Source organism: Setaria viridis, chromosome 4 (genome assembly GCF_005286985.2).
Source record: "Setaria viridis chromosome 4, Setaria_viridis_v4.0, whole genome shotgun sequence".
Lineage (NCBI taxonomy): Eukaryota > Viridiplantae > Streptophyta > Magnoliopsida > Poales > Poaceae > Setaria > Setaria viridis.
The window spans coordinates 2,514,877-2,528,971 of record NC_048266.2 but is presented as its reverse complement, the minus strand read 5'-3'; the positions used below and the strand labels follow the sequence as shown (position 1 = coordinate 2,528,971).

The following is a 14,095-nucleotide window of genomic DNA, read 5'->3' as shown; positions in this document are numbered from 1 at the left end:
AGGTTCAATCCGGTACTAGGCTTCCTCATCCCATACTAAGTATGAGGCTAGTACTTTCAAACACTTGATCACGAACACCACCACTGTCGGGCCTTAGCAAGATTTCATAGACAGACGGGGCAACCATCCGACCACCAAAGAGTTACCAAAACCCTGCCCCGTCCCTCGTCCTTATAGTTGTAACAGAAAGGGTAGACATGCAACTCCTACAACTCGCGAGTGACAGGGAATCACTCGGCTTTTACCGTTTCCTAGTTAAGCAATGCGACTACTCGGTCCAACAGCTAGTGCTCAGATCATGGGGGTAACTGAGTCATGCATCTAGGGTTTCAAACAACTCCTATACGTAAATGCACAAGCATGTTACAGAAGGCATGCGCAAGTCTGGTAAAACACATAGGGTTTTCATGCAACCGGGGCTTGCCTTCGAGCAAAGAGGAAGGAAACTGCTCGACTTCTGGGGCGACTTCGGCTTCAGCAGGCAGGAGCTCGGCTACACCTTCTTCTTCTGGTGCCGGGTGTAGCTCGTAGAAGCCGTCGGCGAGGTGCAGCTCTACACGAATGCAATGCACAAGTTAGCATAGACGGTTATTTCAACAGCAACACTGGCTCGCCTGAGCCTAGAAACTCGCGACAAAGAGCAGGAGGGTATGGAGGTTCAAGAGAGCTGGTGATGATCAAAAGGTAAGGATCAGAAAGGAACTTATGATCTGATCCTTGAACTAGAGGATGTGGTATACTAGGAAGCCTCAGACGCAAGCGCTGAAGGGTTCCTAAATTTACACATACACCCTCGGGTTGAAGAAAAGATCACAGTCGAGCCCTCGAGCGAGGCGGATAAGGGTCGGCGGAACAGACAGGGTCGGGCGAGACGGAACCGGGGTCAGGCGGATAGGAGGGGTCGGGCGAAGCGGACTGGGGTCGGCAACTCACCATCTTCCTGAAAGGAAAGCTTGGGGTCGGGAAGAAGCAGACTTGGGCGGAGGAACTAAAGCTTAAACAACGGCTAAGACTGGGGATGCTACGGTGGCGGCGGTGCTTCTTGCAGATCACAAGTAAGCTTTTACGCAGCACGGAGGAGCAAGCGGCCGGGCGACATGGAGAAAACTGGGGGGGGGGCTGAGAGGAGAGTTCCTCAAGAACTTGGTGTGTGGCGCTAGGAACTCGAGCAGGGAGCGAGAGAATGGTTGAAGGCAACAATGGCGGAGGGAACTCCGGCGGCTGGTGCATTCCTTTTATAGCTGCTGGAACTGAGAAAGGAAGCGGCGCGGGGGAGAGAGAAGGGGAGCGGTGCGAAGGCCGGGAAGAAACAATGGAGTGCTCTGCCGGGGCGGCGATTGAGCGAAGGGTGTGGTGGTGCAGGGCTCCGGGGGTGACGCCAGCGATCATTGGGTTCTGTCGTCAGGGCGGCGTAGGAGCGGGTAGACCGGTGGTTGAGATTTGGTGGAAGGCGGGCATCGTCGTGCGGAAGATTTGATAGAAGCGACCGGTTTAACGGCGCTAGAATCGAGGGCGCACAGGTGAGAAGACAGGCGGCCGCGGGCGCGCGGGCGAGCGCGGAGCAACAGATTGTCGGGCGGCTTCTGACAGGGCGGGGAAAGGAGCTGTCGCTGCCGCGGTCAGGGTTGGCGATGGGGGCATCGTCGTGTAGCGGAGACCAGGCGGCGCGACTGTGGTTGAAGTGACGGAAAAGACGGGCGACATCGGGCTCTGGGGCCGGGATCTGGCGGTGTGATGATGGGCGCGGGAGGCGAGGTACTGCAGAAAGGTTGCAGAGGGGCTTCCGCTGCCATTGGGGAAGGGGGCGCGAGAACCCACTTGGTCGCGAGCCAGAGACAAAACTGCGCGGCGGGCGTCGGAGAAGACGAGCCACGCGGCAGGGAGACTCTGAAACGGGCATGCAACTCGAGTGCGCCTGTCGCGGAGGATCTGGGGAAAAGATCTCGCGGGTCCACCGGGCGGATAGAACGGACGCTTGAGGAAGATTTAGAAGGATCCGACGGTAGGCTGAGCTTGCCGAGGTCGGGAGAGGGGCGAAACGGAGAGGGGTCGGGTTTCCGGGGTCGGGATCGGCTGAAGGCTGAGCACTTAGGCACGGTAAACAAAACAGATGACTATGATCAAGGGCTCCGATTAAGATTAACTCGGAAGATTAGGGGTCGGTCGTCACACTCACCTGCTACCCACCACTTATGCACTAACCACATCACGCCAGCAATCGTAAAGGTGCCCCCGACAATTCTCCCCACCATGATCCCAGCCAACACCCCACCAGACGGTCCAGCAGGCCGCTACGTCTCGGACGGCGGAGGGTTAGGCAGCGGCGGCTGGCGGGGCAGAGGAGTTGGGGACGATGGTGGCGGAGGGGAGGAGGGGCAGCAGCTGGCAGTTGGAACCGCCTCCTTGCAGCCCTCGCACGTGCTGAAAGCATCCACACCAAGTCGATGCCGAGGTTGGCTTCGACGAAGGTGCCGTACTTGCTGACACTGCAGAGACATCCGTGGTTCGGGTTGTCTATAGTGTCCAACAACGCCAAGCAGTAGCCTGGAGGAGGAACAGCTGTCAAGAGTGTACACTGCTCTACCAGCCTTGCCGTAAGAGTAGAGCTGTTGCATTTCGACACCATTCCTGCCCATGCATGTCATTACCATTTACATTAATTAGATAGATGTGTTGTGTTCGTGGGTAATAGTTAACTCAAATGAAACCAACTAACTGTAGACCAACTACTCTAGCTACTTTCATTGATCCATGGCAAAAAGAATAAACTACTACTACTGTAATGAACAATTGCATACCGATCCTACACACTCCATCTTGTTTATTAGCCAGGAATGGAAACAATTGCATACCTCCTTTTGGTGTCCTGCCCACTGATGCCACAATGTCGTTGGGGCTGGCACGGGGTGCGGGTTGGGAGCTCGTAGCTGCTGCAAAGTCAGACACAAAATAAATATATGATCCAACAAGTCTTTTGTTGCATGCAGCTGGTTCAATGCAGTGCGTGCAAGGGGTGAGTCTTGAAATATGCAATGCATACTTGGAACATTTTAGAAGATTGTGGAGATCTCAAGAGATTAACTTTGCCATGTATAAGGATAAGATCATGGCAAGGTAAGAAGGTTCTATAAAATTGGAGAGAATGCATGAGTCATAATTGTCATGCTTCATGGTGAAGTGTAGAATACTCTAGAACTAGATATTTTAGCATGGTAGAAATATAAGAAACTAGATAAGGATGAGGAGGGTTCTAGAGTTAAGATATTTTGTATTGAAGAGTGTGAAAGTTGCTACATGGCAACACCATGATGATCATGAGCACCTATAAATAGAGGAGCTCTCCTCCCTCCTAGCTGATTTATCAATAGTGGGCGAGGCCAATTATTAGCATATACATGCAGAACGTAGCATAATTAATAAATACTAGACAGTCAGCTGAGAGACAGGACCTACCAAAAGCCTTTGGGCTTATGACTATATTTGCATTGAAAGGCTAAAGTTTAGCACTAATTCAACCAAACAAGAGAGTTAATCGGTTGACTAAACTTTAGTTAAACCCAAAAAACTGTAAAAGCATCAGCTAGGATAAACTTTAGTTAAGCCAAAAAAGATATAAAAGTTTTAGCTAGGATAAACTTTAGTCAAATACATATTTGGTCAGATATATCATTTTAGTAAGTATTTTTACCGTTACTATTTTGTCATTGTATAGGTTAGACATAGATTTTTATACATATACATATTGAAGTGTGCACTGAAGTTGTCCGTGCTCTAGCTTCGCCCCTGCGGGTGGGTCAAGGTAGAGAGGTAGGCTTGTTGCTTAACCATCTATCTCCAATCCTCTGATCTATCTCTAATGGGATTCTTTCCTGAGCCCACATCCATGCTTGTTCCTCTCAGACCCTCCTCGCGCCATACCCCATCGCGTCGCCTCTCGGACCCACCCCGCGCCACCATACCCAACGCTCCTCTCGGATTCAAGCATCTATAAAAACCCGCCAAGTGTTCATTCTATGATCCATCGCAGAGAGAGCCTGTTGAACATGTGGAAGAAAGCCACAATCTTAGGGACATGCATTGCTAATAGCTAGTCTTTGCCGACTGGTTAAGCAAAAGCAGTCCCATCGCTATCTTCCATAGAGAAGCTAGTCCCTTTCGATCCATTCCTACCGTCGGCCACCACAATGTCGGCGGAGCCGGCGTTCACCACGTCCGCCATCGTCGCCAGCATAGCGTCCCCCTCTCACGTGCTCAAGATCAATGGCTACTCACGCACCAAGGGCCTCACCGTCGGCGTCCACCTCCGGTCCCACTCCTTCGACGTGTACGACCACTCCTGGCACCTTGCCTACCTCCCCAACGGCGACTGCGCCGAGCGCTCCGACTACATCTCCATATACCTGGTCCTCGACGGCACCGCCAACGGCGGCCTCGTGCTGGCGCAATTCTCCATCAACCTGCTCGATTGTGCCGGAAGGCTGGCGTCGACCTACACCAGGACTAGCACGACGAACCAGTTCAGCGCCCCAACACGCACTAGGCCTTCCCCGGCTTCATCCAAAGGGAGGTGCTCGACAAGTCGAGGCACCTCAACCTCAAGTACGACAGCTTCTACATGCGCCACGACATCACCGTCGTCACCAAGTTCCACGTTGAGGACACCGCCACCATCACCGTGCAAGCCACCGCCGTCCCCGTGTTTGTCGCGGTGTCGCCTCCGAACCTGTCGCGGCGCCTCGGGCACCTCCTACTCAACGAGCAGGGCGCCGATGGCGCTTCCACGTCGATGACAAGGACTTCCCAATGCACCGGTGCGTGCTCGCGGTGCGCTCGTTGGTGTTCCAGGCCGAGCTCTTCGGCACCATGAAGGAAGCCTCCTTCGAGGCGCAATGCGTGGAGATACATGATATGAGGGCTAATGTGTGGCGGAACCGCCCAACTTAAACTGGCTTAAGTGCATCTAATTGCTGTCAGAACAACAATCATCCAAAATGCACTTAAAACAGTGTAAGTCCGGTAGTCCGTCAAGGGTTCTGTTCCCAGAACTCCTTGAAAACCTCCACGGTGTGTTCCATAGCCATATATCATGATCGCTTCCGCGATGGGATAGCATCAACAAATATTACATTTTTACATACATAACAGAGGTACGATTTATTACAAACCATAGATTGAAGAAACTTATCAGTGCAAGTTAACCCATTGCTAAGAGTTTAAAATATAAACCAGTCCGGGGCAAGTAATTAAACATCTAAGTTTATTCTAGGGTATCATGAGACTCATAAGATACCATAGTTCTTCGAAGCTTCCTCCTCGGTGGGTCCCTGCTGGGTTTCTGAAAACAACAACAAAGGATCCACTGAGTACGAAGTACTCAGCAAGTCTGACCCGTCTAACCAATATAAATATTTTTGATACACTGTATGATAGCTTTATGGTGTATTGGCTGACTCACATTTTGCAGAAAGAGCTTACTATAAGTGAAACCTTAGTTTTATCTTTTATTTTAGATTGAGTTTGTTACCTGACCAGTCTAGATGTTGAAAAATATTTTAGCAACCAGATGGAACTAAGTCATATAACATATTTATTCAAAGCAAACAGTTCCCTTCTCTTTGTTACACTACGATGCTCAAGCAATGATCAAGTGCATTCATATCCGAGAATTGCGGCGATCCAGACCGTTTTACATCCTGTAGGAGATACCCGACCACTAGCTATGTACAACTGTCCGGGTTGCACATAACAACCTTTCGATTAGTTGTACCCAACGATCGGAAATATGACTACTCGAACCCAGGGACGCACCCCCACATGGAACCCCACGTCTGGCGATCTCCAATGTGAGTTTCAAGCTACGCCCCTGCCCTTCCACTGCACGCCAAGCACGGGTATGAAATATTTCCGATCAAAGAGCCAACTAACCTACCGAGCTTACTGGTTCCCATATGGCAGTAAGTAACCAGGTAATATCACTTGATCATTGGTTAAAATAACGATCGGTCCTTAATCAAATTAACCGAGTAGACGGAACTACGGAACTCAAGACTCCTTTCTTGATTCCATCCAAGCTTCCGTCCACTATCTTCCAAAATAGGTCATTTCCTTGATATACATGTGTATGACAATGTTACCTTAGGTTGCTGAGTACCATAGGTACTCAGAAATGATAAAGGTAGCACGACTATGCTTTGCTAAGCATGGGATACTTACTAATTATTGAACAAGTGGCAAAGATGTCCTTAATAACAAGGTTGGATTATGCATAAAAGTAAGTTTTCAATCAACTCCTAGACTTAATGCATTCATAAAGAAATAACCAATAGTTGGACACATGAAATAATAACTCCAAAACTAGATAGGCTTAAATGCACCGGGGCTTGCCTTGATCTATGAAAATGTTAGCGTTGTCCGACGGTCCGGCTTCACAAGGGATCAACTCAATAATTTCCTCAAACTCCGGAGGTTCTTCAGAAATTTCTAGAAATTCCGCTTCTGGAGCTTCAGTATCTACGATAAAGTGTATGCATGAGTCAGAGATGCAACTTTTTAAGCACAGGACTCTACAACTTCTTTCATGATAAAGTTGCAGGCCAACAAAACTCTACCCAAACGTCTAACTCGCGATTTAAACTCCCTTATTTAAACCCATTTTAGACTTTTCTTTTTATTTTTGAAAAGCATTTGAAATAATTTCTAATGTAAAAGAAAATGTAAAACTATAGATTAATATTTGTTTGGAATTAATCAAAACATTATTCAGAATTTTATTTATTTAAAAAGCTTAAGCATTTACTTAAATATTTTAAGTAAAAACATTAAATAAGTACTTAATCTTTATTTTTTATTTAAATATGCAAGCCTTTTCTTTTATTTTGAAAAACATCATAATTATTTTCTAATCTTAAACTCCTAATTACTATAGATTATGTTAATTTGTAATTCGAAAAGCATTATTTCATATTTTATGTATTTTGAAATTATTAAGTATTTATTTAATACCTTTAATTAAAGGCACTAAATAAATACCCAAAAAGTTTCTATAAAAAAATAAGCTTTTAACAATTGTAATGTGTAAAGGAGATAAAAACAAACCTATTAAAATTTATTTCACTATTTTTTGATACCTCTACGATTTATAGTGAATTAATCATTTAGAAATGGATTTCAGCTATTTATTTGCTATAGGAAAAACTTTAACCTTATCCAAACCTCGGCCAAACCCTTTTCTTACCAACCTCCTCTCTACCCCGCGCCACTGACCTGCGGGCCCCAAGGCCCGGTCCCCTCTCCCCCTCTCAAAGACCCTCAAACCGGCCCCCTCCCTCCTATCCTTAGCCTCTGCCTAGTGGGCCCCCTCGATCAGGCCCTCCTTCAAGCTTGCGCCAAGGACAGGCTCGGCAGGTTGGGACGGGGTCTCACCGGCGGTGGCCTCCCCGGCCGCGTGGCCGGGCTGGGGGGGAATCCCCAGGCCACGACGCACCCACGGGCGGCGCTAGGCCCTCCGGCGGCAACCTGAGCCGAGCCCCCTACGGGCGGCGGCCGACCGGCTCTAGGCCCGGCGGTGGCGCAAAACGACAAGCGGCGCACCCTATGGCCTCTACAAGGCTTAGCTAAGTTCCCAAAACCCAGCAATCGAAAGGAAAGGGCAGCATGGAGGAGCTCACCAAGAGAAGCAGTGGTGGCGGCGGCGGACAGGAGATGTGGCGGCTTGGGGCTTGCCGGTGGGAAACTGGGAAACGGAGTGGTGTGGGGCGTTGAGGAGGAGCTGGCGGAGCTTAGGACGGATGGAATCGAGGAATAGAGCGGCGGTGCGGTGGAATTGGCCGGCGGTGTGTTGCCCACCCGAGCTCTGTTTGCGCGGTGGTGAAAAGGACGGCGGGGTTAACGGATGAGGGCGGGAGCGGTACAAATACAAGTTCTTGCCGCATGCATGGAGGCCACCTCGGCGACTTACGGGCGTGCGTGGCACTGATGGGGTTGTCGTGCTGGCCGACGGGCAGAAGTGCTGGCGGCGGCACGGCTCCTGCCGTCTCTGTTCTTTCTGTTCTCCTTTCTTTCTTCCCAACCGACATGTTCAGGCCTCAATTGCTCAAAATTTTCCATCTCAACTCGTAAAACTCTTTTAAGCAAACTTGTAGAGTATCTCAAGTACTCTATTTGATAGATTGGCCTCTACCCGAGATGAGCACCTTAACACCGAGATTTTGAAGCTCGAAGTTCGACCAGAACCTTTTGTAACTCAACCTTGGTCATTCAGTCTCGTCAGGTTCCAAAACAGAGACTTCTTCCCTACTTTGAGCTCAATTTAGATTGCTTAAACTCCTTCCATACAGCTTGAACCTTGCCTATCCTTGTTCTACAACTAACAAAGATTCCATTTTGCACATGAAATCATATATATTTTACACTGGATTTTTCTAAAATTCACTCCAAACATTGCTAGTCAACGCTGTTTTCAGACTTAGGATTTTCTTGGCGAGAAGGCTGAAATCTGCTTAGTTGCTGATTTTGGGCTGCATTTTAAATTCAAACCTTCCACTTTCTCTGGCCAACAACATTTCATTTTCCTTCTCCATAGTCCATATTTCACTAATGTCCAAAAACATCTGCTCACTTACAAGAAAAATTCTCCATAAGTTGGCTCCAAAGTTGTGTACTCAATATCATTTCCAGACTTGCGCGTTTTCGGACGATGCATAGTAACTTCATCGATTCCATTTTCGATTGTATTTCTGAGAGCTTTATGACTTGATTTAGACTTCAAGATTCATTCCCTTGAGTTCTGAATACTCTCAAGACTCGATTTCATATTTTTGCCAAATTTATCCAAATTTGAAACTCCAAATTGCAAATTTGGTCGAATTCGGCTCAAATTTGATTTTAGCTCAATTAACCTTCCTTTAATCCAAATTTCACCATTAAATTCTTAATGCCATACTTAAATTGTCATTAACACTGGGTGTTACATGATGTGTTCAAGAACCTGCTGCACTTCATGTACACCGACTCGCTGCCGGAGCCTGAAGAGCCGTACCACGAGGAAGCCCTGATGGCTCAGCACCTGCTCGTGGCTGCAGACAGGTATGACATGGAGAGGCTCAAGTTGATCTACGAGGACACTCTGTGCAGGCACATCGAGGTGAGCAATGCAGCGACCACTCTGGCGCTTGCTGAACAGCACCGTTGCCAGGTGCTAAAGGAAGCTTGCTTTCAGTTCCTTAAGACTCCTGGGGCACTAAAACGCTGCCATGGCAACTGAAGACTTTGACCATCTCGCCGTCAGCTGCCCATCCCTCATCAAGGAATTGATGTCTAAGCTTGCTGCCCGTTGATCTGGGATCGGATAAGGGGAGATTAAAGGAGTGCCAAAATGGAGATTTCAGCAATGGGAAATACAACTATTCACTCCCTAATCAAGCGATGGAAGAAGATGCCGCTCCGTCATATGTATCGTTAATTTTCTTAAACTTTAGTTATGGTATCCCTAAGTATGTAGGTTAGACTTCTGAAAGCGATAGGGAGAGAATTGCTCAGGGCCGGTTCTGAAATTTAATTTGGGAGGCCTGGGGCGAAAGTAAAACTCGGAGCTCTTTAATATAAACATTATAACAAATATATATATGAAATGTTACCAATAAACAATAAATACTTAAATGTATCTAAAAGAAATATTCATATCAAATTATTTATACATATTATTTTAAAAATTTCTTCTAACATTTCTCGGTGCAAAAATCACTTATGATAGGGTTGATGTCAATCTTATCCAACAATTTCTTTTCGACGCATAATGTTGCCAAACCATTTAACCTCTCTTGAGTCATTGCTGACCTCAAATAGTTCTTCAATAACTTCAACTTTGAAAAGCTTCTTTCAACCGATGCGACAGTCACATGCACAGTAAATAAGAGTCGATGAGCAATGAAGATATTAGGATAACAATCCATATCTCCGGCATGCTCGAAAATTTCCATAGCAGACATTACACCATCTGGCAAAGTGAATTTCATAATCTTTAATTCGGAAATAAGATGATATACCTCAACATCGGATGAACCAAAAGTTTCTACAAATTTAGTGCAACATTCTTCAAATTTATTATCATTTATTGACTTTTCAAAGTGATTGAGCTGAATAAAAATCCGACTGATTTATGCTTCAACCACCGGCAAACAAGTGCGAGGTTGAAGAAGGGAAAAGGAACAAACGGGTCCAAGACTTGTCTGTTTCAGAAGCTCCGTAGTTCACTGCCGATGCCCAAAAGCCTTCCATGCTCATATAGCCTCCCTGTGGCCTGTAGTAGTGTAGTATGATCCGAGTTGCCTGCACCTATTCCGGCCATCCACACCCCTCTGACCCCTCTGAGCCTTGCTCCAACCATTGATCCATTGCAAACTAGCTACAGTCCTGCATGAACTGGAAACAACCTTTGCTAGCTCCAGTCACTGAGATAATTAACCAACTGAATCCAGGGCACATGCAACTTATGCCAATGACCTGAACTGAGAAAGCAGAGAAGTTGATCGACGAAGAAAACTGAGCTAGGATGAGCTATGCGTGTGTGTGTGTGGGGCATGAACATACCACACTCGAGGGATTCCTCGAGTTTTTCAGCCGGTCTGCGAGGCAGGCGGCACGATGGCGCGTATGAGTGCCGTTAAATAGTGGCGTGTGAACACTGGAGAAAGGCGTGTGAGCTCAGAGGTTCCGAGAGCGACATGGCTCAGTCTCGTGGGATGGGGACAGGGCGACGACGGGCAGCTCCGGATCGGAAGAAGGGGTTGTTTGGTTATTTTGCTTATTTTTAGCACCCATCACATCGAATGTTTAGATACTAATTAGGAGTATTAAATGTAGACTATTTACAAAACTTATTATATAAGTGGAAGCTAAACAGCGAAATGAATCCATTAAGTCTAATTAGTTCATGATTTAATAATATGTTGCTACAGTAAACATTTACTGACTTAATAGATTTGTCTCGCCGTTTCTTTGTGCTCGAAGTTTCTTTGCTTAGCGACCAAGGTTCAACATTCGAAGGGGGGATTCATGGAAGCTTCTTTGTGGGCCATGATTTGCTTGGAAGTTTATGGCCGGGCGGAGGAATGTGACGCTGATATCCATCGATCGACACATCCGCCAGGAACAGAGACATATGACAGATCCAGTGGTGACCAGGGAGGCAGGGACACGTGCCGAAGTGCCAGGTGCACCACGAGGCGGAAAACATTGGGTTACATATCCGATGAGCGTCACGTGTTAGCCCATCTTTTCCAAGTGCACAAACATCCCTCCTCCCTCTAGTCTTTACATCATGCAAATCATGAATGGACATGAGCTACAATTTAACCCACTTGTTCGGTTGTTCCACGTCAGCGCCTAAATACAGACATGCTGATTTCACTCTCGACAGCTAAAAAGATGCAATTCCTTACTGCCCCTGAAACTGAAGAAACCGACCACCCTCTGCAAGACTGCAGCTGCTTATGAGGCGATAAACCAAACAAAAATCTTTGCGTCGCTTTTGAACTAGGAGTATCATATCTTGATAGCTAGATTACCGTGGTAATGAAATAAAGAGAGCATGCGTCATGCAGAATTTAATTAGGAGGATATCTATCTCTTAATAACGAAATCAGCACCACAGCCTCTGGCATCCCATTCGTCCACATCACCTGCATTTCTAAACCGTCCGATCTTACATCTAGGGAGAACATCAGGGCGCAGGCGCGGGCCGTTGCTCGGCGACGGCGATATTCTTCTCGACGCGTCGCCCGGCGCCGCAGCTCTTGCGTCCAATATGATGGAAGGTAAGAAATGGTCCGTGTTGGATACGCTTGGGCCTTCGCTAGCCGTGCCCGTACACGTACTGTCTATAAAGCAAGAGCAACGCAATCGGCGAAAGAGTCAGAGCGTCGCCTGGTTGACGACGCCCGTGGCGATGGCCGGCGCTGTTCCGGGGATCGTCGTCCTGGCTCTCGGCGCCGGGGCGTTGGGCGGGCCGGACGCGCTCCGGCTCCTGGTCACGCTCGCCGGGCGCAGCCCCGTAGTCGACATCGGCATCTGCGTCTTCGTCATCGGCATGTTCGCCGCCCAGCTTCTCGGCATCCTGCTGCTGGCGCGCTACGTCCGCAAGCCGCCGCCGCCCGCAGGAGGAGCCGGCGCGGGGCGTGGCGCACCGGGCGCCGCGCCGGCCGCGGATCCCCTCGCCTGCATCACCCTGCTGCTGTCCCTCGCCGCGGCGTCCCTCGTCACCGCGAGCCTCGTCGTCGGTCCCGGCGGCCCGGGCTCGGTCCGCCCACTCGTCGACCTCGCCGCCAAGTACTGCTACCCCATCGTCATCGCCGCCGGTGCCGCGCTCCTCTACGGCACGCGTCTGCTCCGCGTCTTCCGGGAGCCGCGGAATGCTCGCGTCCGCGCCGCCCCTGCGGAACGCGCCGCGACGACGCGCCACGCGGCGCGCTGCATCAGCCTGCCCCTGGTCGTCGCCGCCGTCTGCGCCCTCCTCGTCGCCATCCCTTTCGGTGAGGGCGGTGGCCTCGGCACGCTCCGCCTCTCTCCCGGCCACACCAACACGCCCGTCGCCGTCGCGGTCGGCGCCACGCTTCTAGTTCTCGTCCGCTTCTACCTCAGGGCGCGTAATGCGGCCCCTGCCGTCGGCGGCGACGCTGCCCCTGCGCCCTCAGCACGCTGACGTCCGTGGTCGTCGCCGCCTTCACCCTCGCCTGCCTCCTCGTCGACGTCGTCATCCCGAATATACCCCGCCCGGGCGCGAGGCGGATGGGGTCATGGGGAGACTCGCCGTGCATGCGCCGACGCGGATCTGGTTGGTATCATATACTACTAGCTGTTCTACTTTTAGTATTCAAGAATCCAGAGCTCGTGTAAAATTGTACCGTGAGCCGAGTACTGTACTAGTTGTACTATACTTTTACAGCAAGAATCTGGAATCTCGATGGGGAAGTTATTCTGATGTTTGGATCCAATCCAAGGTGGCCTGTGCAAATTGCACGGGTAGCTAGTGTTTTTTCAATCTTTTATTTTTTATACTTTAAAAAAATGGATGCAAATAGTTTTGTTTGGTGATGTCAATATAATTGTCGTCTTAATAGCCAAATCAATGTATCATCTATGGTCTTTCTCTCAAAAGTTATATTATGTGGTGTAAGTATAGAAACATATTTTTATATATTTATAGAAAGAATACTATATATATATTTAATGTGAATATAATTTTTTTTAAAAAAATTGACTGGCAACTTATATTTTTGCTTGAGAGTTTTAGATGCATGATAAATTATCCTTAGATTTTTAGAAGATCTAGGTGAGTGGTTCAAATCAGCAGAAGTAATAGTATTCTTTATTTCTCAATCTCAGGTTGCTATAGCCCTATGCATGCTTCTATCTTATGGTTATTGCACATTTTTCCAGCACGAACCGTGCATGGGTCAACAAAATCATTGTTGCAGTTGGCAAGGCATAACCTTCTTAGTTATGCTCGTTCCCTCTATCCTACTTCTTCCCCTCTCTCCTATTTCTGTTCCCAAGGAGAAAAGTCCGATTTTATAGTGTTCTGAGTTGGATAGCAAATCAATGCGTAGTTTTGGTGGGGAAATAAGAAACAACGGCGGTGCTTATAATTGATCGACAACAAGAAAAGTCAACTAGGTTCTATGCATTAAAAAAAAGCTAAAACGATTGAAAGCTAAAATGACATGTAATTTGGAACGGAGGGAGTAATTTATGTTCCAAGTTGCCTGCACCTGTTCCGGCCATCCACACCCCTCTGACCCCTCTGAGCCTTGCTCCAACCATTGATCCATTGCAAACTAGATACAGTCCCGCATGAACTGGAAACAACCTTTGCTAGCTCCAGTCACTGAATCCAGGGCACCTGCAACTTATGCCAATGACCTGAACTGAGAAAGCAGAGAAGTTGATCGACGAAGCAAAATGAGCTAGACCGAGCTATGTGTATGTTTGTGTGGCATGAACATACCACACTGGAGGGATTCCTCAAGCTTTTCAGCCGGGCTGGGAGGCAAGGCACAATGGGGCCTCAATGCGTCGTCTATATATAGTGGCGTCAGGC

General features: G+C 48.3%; 1 protein-coding gene, 1 long non-coding RNA gene and 1 pseudogene across 2 annotated transcripts; 2 read left to right on the top strand and 1 right to left on the bottom strand.

Annotated features, from left to right (window-relative positions):
• Positions 1-4,000: 4,000 nt before the first annotated feature.
• On the top strand, positions 4,001-9,387 carry LOC117852441 (BTB/POZ and MATH domain-containing protein 2-like; annotated as a pseudogene).
• Positions 9,388-11,835: 2,448 nt separating this feature from the next.
• Positions 11,836-13,218, top strand: LOC117851528 (uncharacterized). The gene has a single exon (XM_034733357.2). It carries the CDS (start codon positions 11,945-11,947, stop codon positions 12,695-12,697), a length of 753 nt encoding a protein of 250 aa, XP_034589248.1. The 5' UTR covers positions 11,836-11,944; the 3' UTR covers positions 12,698-13,218.
• A 400-nt stretch (positions 13,219-13,618) lies between these two features.
• Positions 13,619-14,044, bottom strand: LOC140222443 (uncharacterized). Its single transcript, XR_011897974.1, has 2 exons — positions 14,003-14,044; positions 13,619-13,897 (listed from the first exon to the last, which is right to left on the bottom strand). It is a non-coding gene; the product is annotated as an uncharacterized lncRNA (long non-coding RNA).
• Positions 14,045-14,095: the final 51 nt, after the last annotated feature.